This window comes from Mugil cephalus, chromosome 9, assembly GCF_022458985.1.
Source record: "Mugil cephalus isolate CIBA_MC_2020 chromosome 9, CIBA_Mcephalus_1.1, whole genome shotgun sequence".
NCBI lineage: Eukaryota > Metazoa > Chordata > Actinopteri > Mugiliformes > Mugilidae > Mugil > Mugil cephalus.
This window is the reverse complement of record NC_061778.1, coordinates 23,364,205-23,371,115: the sequence shown is the minus strand read 5'-3', so window position 1 is coordinate 23,371,115 and position 6,911 is coordinate 23,364,205. Positions and strand designations below refer to the sequence as shown.

At 42.5% G+C, this 6,911-nt stretch overlaps 1 protein-coding gene across 1 annotated transcript in view; it reads right to left on the bottom strand.

The window, feature by feature from the left end:
• Positions 1-1,001: 1,001 nt before the first annotated feature.
• Positions 1,002-6,911, bottom strand: part of clmpb (CXADR like membrane protein b) — a 66,081-nt gene continuing 60,171 nt past the window's right edge. The window contains exon 7 of the mRNA XM_047593376.1: positions 1,002-6,846. Coding sequence (XP_047449332.1) covers positions 6,510-6,846 — 337 coding nt within the window. The 3' untranslated portion in view covers positions 1,002-6,509. The remainder of the gene's footprint in view (positions 6,847-6,911) is intronic.

The following is a 6,911-nucleotide window of genomic DNA, read 5'->3' as shown; positions in this document are numbered from 1 at the left end:
TGTACTTTAACCCACACACTGCTACTACTACTATGCTATGTCTCTTTTGAGGATCTGCTTAAATTTGAGAGCTGGCTCTTGATCAGTAACCCTTTAAATTCAAAAATAATACACCGATAGCATCCATGTTTGCCTAGTTCTGCCTTCCAGGTTTGATTTCTGACAAGTGGGTCATGAATGTAATGTTTTTTGGCAGCTGTCAAATCCTAGTTAAATCAGCCATCTCACATGCTAGACTATTGAAGCATATGCCACCACTGCCTTACACAGCAGACACTGAAGAGAATTTATAATTAGGCTTGACTCCAATTAAACCCCGATCAAACAGACTGATAATTAATACGTAATTTCCTTCTAATAGTGGCCTCTAAAAGTGGGCCTTTACTGACACCGGACATTATTGGACGCCGGCTTCTTAGAGAGGGGCCTTTATTTCTAATTGTCTTCGTTACCTATTGGTACATACCTGTTATGTACTCAAGATTATCCTACAATTTGTTCTGCTATTTTATTTATTTGTTTATTTTTAATAAAATACCTATAAAATAGCAGTTTAATTCCTGACATTTGTCTCAATAAATTTTAGGCAAATAACAAGTTACAAGAGATAACACTGAAATTACCGTAATTTAAATGGCCATAGCGTACCAGAGGAAACAACTTATTCTTCGCGGGTCAATATTAAAGCGTTTCCTCTCCTGTATTTTGTTCTGCATAGTTCAAGGCCTTCTTCTTGAAGTTCAGTTAAATAGTCTTCTTTGTACCAGGCTGCTAAAGCTCGTGTTGTTTTGACAGTGTTTGTACTGCCATCTATAATTGGTCAAATGGCCGGCCTGTATTTGTATAAACCACGCCCCCAGCCTTAATAAGAGACCCGGCTATTAATTGAATACGGACCACTATTAGAACAAATACGGTAACAATAAAACCACAAATGAGACAAATATCTGAAGCTAAACTATCTACCACCCTCAAATCCAAATAAGGATGCAACAAGATCATTTAAGTTGTCATTGAATATTTTATTTGCAAATGAAAGAGTAATAACTCAGAGGTCGTAAAAATATACATTTTTTTTTTACTTGTGATATTTACATGGATTGTTTTCATCAAACGAACAAACCAAAAACAAAACAAAACAGATAACTGTTTTACAAAATCAAAAAGAAGCCACGTCAGAAAGAATGGATGAGAGTAAAGAAAACAAACAAACAAAAAAAAAGAAGTGTCTTACATTTCCCTTTAGTTAACGCCGTGCTGAGCGCGTCTCCCCCCTGACACAGAAACAATGCAGTCAGGGGGAAAACAGCCAACCACGCAGATCCCACGCAGGCCGGTGATGAGCATAGCACACAAAAAAGTGCAAAAGTACATGGATGAAATATTCCAAACAAAGAAGACAAAAATAAAGCATCATAAAATTTTTCTGTGAATATATTTACAATTTTTGATTTTCTTTTTTTTTTTTAATTGTTTTATTTATTAAACTTTTAGCCGATTACAGTTTATGTTACATCAAAGCAAAGCATTCCCGTTCATCTGCTCAATCTCCTATGACATGCAGGTACCTTTGCTTTCTTTCCACCTCCCTTTCTTCCATGAGGTTGAATTTAGCCCCATCCACCTCCTCGCTTAAAAGCAGTTATACATCACATTCCCTTTTTCTGACATACGAAGCTGAACCGCAAAGTCTGAGCATCACTTTGCCCTGCTCAACAGCTTTAATCGGAAATAAAACTGCTTAATAGAACGTAAAACATTGTGGCTACATGAGATTCATACTCCTATCATATAACGCAGGATAACCATTAATGATTTTACTGCACCTTTGAGTGTGGATAATAAGACAATAAATACATAATGCCAATGGATACTGTTTTAAAGGACGATACTGGGTGTGCTGCTGACACTCTGAGGTGTGTTACGACTTTCCTCCTCCACTCTTGTGAAGTGAAAAAAAGCGCCTTTAAAATTCATCTGTTGGAAAGAGCACAAGTTTTTCGGGCCACAAAGCTGCACATGTGAGAGGAGAGATGCAACGCAGAGGGCTCATAAACCGGGGAATCTTCCACCTGAGATTTGCAGACGCCGGAAAGCAAATCAAAAAGCTTGGAGGAATTAAACAGCTGGAAGACTTGCATCCCACCCTCCACCTCAACTGCTACTTTCATCTGCGGTGGAGGGAATTTCAATGGCAAGAGCCTACAGCCCTGGCTCAGTATCAATCCTGTTATACTTCCCCTCATTCCGAGTGCTACCCTCGCAGGCTCCCATGAAAAAAAGTCTTTAGGCATTTACTATCCAGATTGTTAAGATGCATAGCAGTGTCTGTCTTTCTGTGTCTGTATGCAAGTGTGTGCATTTTGTTGCTGTCTTTGTACATCTGTGTGTGTGTGTGTGTGTGTGTGTGTGTGTGTGTGTGTGTGTGTGTGTGTTTGTGTGCAGATGTCCCCTGGGTGATGCAGTGTCCCTTTCTGTGCCGCATTTAGTATCCTGGATCCATCAGTCAGTCGTAATACCTCTAGACATTCGATCCATCAAACTGATTCTGAAGGAGCAGAAATAACAAGGAATGCTGCTCGGGGTTTTGGTTGTGCAAACTGTGTGTGTCTGTGAGGGCGGGTGCAACCGTGAAAGTATGTGAATCACACGCCGGTGGTTGTGTGTGCACCCACATGTGGCACCCGTTTAGGTGAGTTTATATACAACTTTTACCAGTTCGTATTGTGTGCGTGTGCCATCATTACAACCAGGGCGGAGTGCATTTTGCGTTAGGAGACAACAAGAGCAGGGAGAGAGCGTACATGTGTCCTCCAGAGATGATGATGGTTATGAACTACGGACGTGCTTTGTCTCGAGACGCCACCCCCACAAGCAAAAACATGTCTGTGAAGCCAAGTTCAATAGACATATAAGTGAGTGAAAACCAAAATAAACACTGCCAGTCTGCAGTCATATCAATTTAGACAGAGGTAACTTTGACCTGACTGGATCCTTCTCACTCAGTGAATGGCTAACATGAGAATGTGTGGGTGTGGCCCCGAGGGCTAATACTGAATTGACATGCACACACCCACACATACGCACTCACACACATTCACAAGCATGCATGCATGCACGCAAGCACGCACACACAGGCACACGCACGCACAGTAGCTTCCCTGGTCAAATATGAACGGTTGTTTCTAGTTGAATATAAAAGGCATCCCTGCCCACCCCCCCAAACAAATTCCCTTACTGTTAAGTCATGTGTGGAATCCCATGTGTGAAATCAATACACATGCTTTTCAAACAAATGCTGGTTTTGTTTATGTTTCATACTGAATTACTTCATTTTACAAGAAAGATTTCACTCTGTGTGGAATTTTCTAGGTGAAACCAGACCTGCTAATGGCTCATATTCACATGGCGGCCATTTTCCATGGTTTGAATGGCAACAAGCAAAGCCAATGCAAGGATGACGAAATATTCAAAAACGTGTTGTGTTTACCACCTATTTCCCGTGGGATATAGCAACTGAATTTGGATAGATTATGAACCCACGGTCACTCTGGAAACACTGCAAATTTGCAGATAGCTAGCTGGCTAGCTGAAATGCTATGAAGTTCTAAGGTCCTACCAAAAAACAAACATTTTTCAGACCAATTTATTTGATAGCAGCCTTGAGCTTCACCCCATTAGTGGGAAATCAGAAGAAAAATGGTCGATGTGTGAATATGGTCCACAATAAGTACAATAAAAGTTGAATATGTTTGACTGTACTAATAATTTACTAGCCTGGAAGGCAACTTGACCTTCCCAAGTTTTGTGGATGGAAACAAAAATTTTATGGATGGAAAAACACAGAGTTACACAGTTGGGAACCAATTATGGCAAAGATCTGCTATGGGCAATGAAATGATTTGGGTTGGTTTTATGTGGTGATGGACGAAAGAGTAACAGTGGCATAGTCATACGCTTTGTGTGTGGCTATATGATTCTGGTTGATTATAGGTCTTTTTTTTCCCGCCCCACAATGAAACCCAACTGACATGTTACCAGGCTCATAATCTGATAAGAATTGAGTCTGACTACACCAAGCAATTAATTTACTTATCTTCAAACCAGAAGAGGAGCTTAAACAGTAAAGTTTATCCTGAGAGTAAAGGTCATGCAGTCATTCAAATAAAAACATTAGTTTTTTTTTTTACCTTATGCACAAGTACTTACACATACTTGCACACATACTACACATGTGTAGCCAGATTTTCAATAGTGGTGCTCAAGGATTACTAACCATTATTGTCTCAGGGAGCAATAAAATGCATACAGTTTATGAGAATCCAGCCAGTAGCTACGATGGTGTTTTCCTTTTGACCAAACAAGATGATTTTTATTCTACACTTGGACCTTGCATCACATATAATAACGTTTGTTTCACACAAGGTTGAAAGATAGAAATGTCAAACGTGACGGCATGTGTATAAAAAACACATGGTTCAAATTCACTTTGGGTTTCCCATTTGACTCGTTTGTAAGGGGTAAATCTCCCCTCACATACCCTTATTTATTAAATTAAATGACATCATGTGCGTATATCTATCTGTATGTACAATATAAAACAAGACTGATTACAGAATGTACAGTACATTGTCCCGTGGCATGGGATTGCTTTCTCACCGTGGATATTTCTCTCTGCTTGGTGCTCCCTAGGCTGTCACTACTAGGGCCAAGATTTTGAAGTTGTATCTCTCAGTATTTGCTGCTGATGGCCCTCAAAGCTGGGTGTTCACCACAGACTTAACCACTGGTGTGCTGAAGATAAGGACAAAGAAAGAAACCATCAAAGGGAAGAGGGAATTGCAAAGGCACACTAGATAGGCTACTTGCCCTTTTTTTTCAGCTACTTTCAATCAAACTGGATTCTGTCACCGGGTCCGTCAGAGAACATGACAAAAACGGGAACTGGCAGATAGACTGGCACGGCTCGCCCGGCAACCAAGCAGGATCCGGTGATTCAGCGAGACAGCAATCAAGTGCCACGCCACTGTTGTGGATCCGGGGAGAGTACTGACAATGACACCATACACACCCTATACAGCTGAAGCCCCTAGAATCCTACTCCCCTCATTCAGATGTAGCGTTTGTAAAACTGAACGTCAAGGTCAATCCTTTGTGCCTTAGCTCGAGTATTGATTCAGTATCTTGTAGGAGGCCGAAAATAATGGGATCCACCATCTTTGTACATCACACATTCATGGTGACAGATTTTGGTTTCAGTTCAGAAATGTCGCAGGTAAAGAAAGAGTTTTAAAAAAAAGCAATAGTCATAACCCCATCCTAGGGATTGGTGGCACTTCTTAATATGGATGAATGGACACATGGCTGTCTGTCACCCTTTTACAACCTGTTCAGAGACAAAAGACACAGGAGAACAGACAAAGAAAAGAAAAAAACAAGTCCAGCTGGTCTAATAGATGCTTATCCCCTATATTTAAAGTATAGCTATAGGTCTAATAAATACTACTTCATTATTCAGAGAGGATATTCAGTACCAGAAAAGGATGTCTATAGATGTAGACAAGATGTGGGAGGGGGGGCTGACAACTCCATTGATTTGACTCCACTGTCAATGCTACATCCGTGTACCTGAAGTTTCCCCTGCTGATTGGTAAAGCAGATGAGCTGTTTGTGAGCCAGCTGAGTCATTCTGCGGTTTCTTGTGGGTTCCTCGTGAGAGAAAGAAAGACAGAGAGCACTGAGGCAGATGATGCACATGCCGCCGCGCTGTGTCTGTCCACATGGCTAGGCACGACTGTCCCGGGCCCTTGGGAGGCAGAGGGATTCGTGGTTTCAGAGCAGGTGCTTGGGAAGCAGCTGGTCGGAGGTGCAGGGTGACGGGAGTCAGAGAATCACCCAACGGCCATGTTCTTCAAGAGAGGAATAAAATAAAATCAGTTGCTGTCATAAACTCTTGAACTTTCTTCTTCCTCGTGTCCATCCTGCTTTTACTCCTCTTGTCCAATCCACAGCTGTGTGACTCCACTGGTACCTGGCTCAGCGTTTGGACTTACTTCATGATCCAGCCTATAGCGCTTCCCTTTTTTCACTCCCTTTCTCTGCTGCTGTCCTAACCCTTTGATTTGATAAATAAATAAAAGCTCTACTAGGGGGGGCTTCTTCCACCTCACTGCACATGGTACTTCTCTTCGCCTCCCAAAGAAGGAACTCAGAAAACAAGTTCTGCCTTCAGCCACGAGACACAAACAGTGTTGCATCTCAGGTCTCTGCTGTTTCTTTAGTTCTGTTGTTTTATGTAATTCAGTAGGGGGCAAGCATGTCTTATTTTCCCTTTTTAAGCATTCATTAAAAGTACTTTTGGACTTATAGTATTGATTCTTTTAATTACATCCTTTTTACTAGTTGCATTTCTTTGTTTATGGAAGAGTCTTAGTCTTTGGGAAGGGACATGGGGGCTTGGGCAGGGATGGGAGTTTCACATGGCTACAAGAAGGTGTTGGCTTTCAGTCCTACACAGTCTGAAAGGCCTTGGTCTGGGCAGGGACCATGAGGGTCGGGGGTGTAGGCCCGGACATGTTCCTGGAGTTGAATTTGGGAGTGGCAGGGGGCTCGGGGGTCTTGGGGGGCACTACTGTAGTGTAGGCTGGAGGGGACTGGGGGAAGCCCGGAGGCTGTCCGTTTTCCTTGAGAGCCGCCACAGCAGGTGGACGAGGGCGGTGCCCACGCTGGGCGCTGTTGTGCACCATGGACTGGGTGGAGGAGGCACCGGAGCGTGAGCTGCCGGAGCGGGATGAGGACAAGGAGTTGGGCTTCACAAGCTTGGCCTTGGGAGCTTCCGCATCCTCCCTGTGGTCAGAAGCACACGGAGAGCAAACAAGGATTACAAGGGTCCATTTAGTTTAAATTGCACC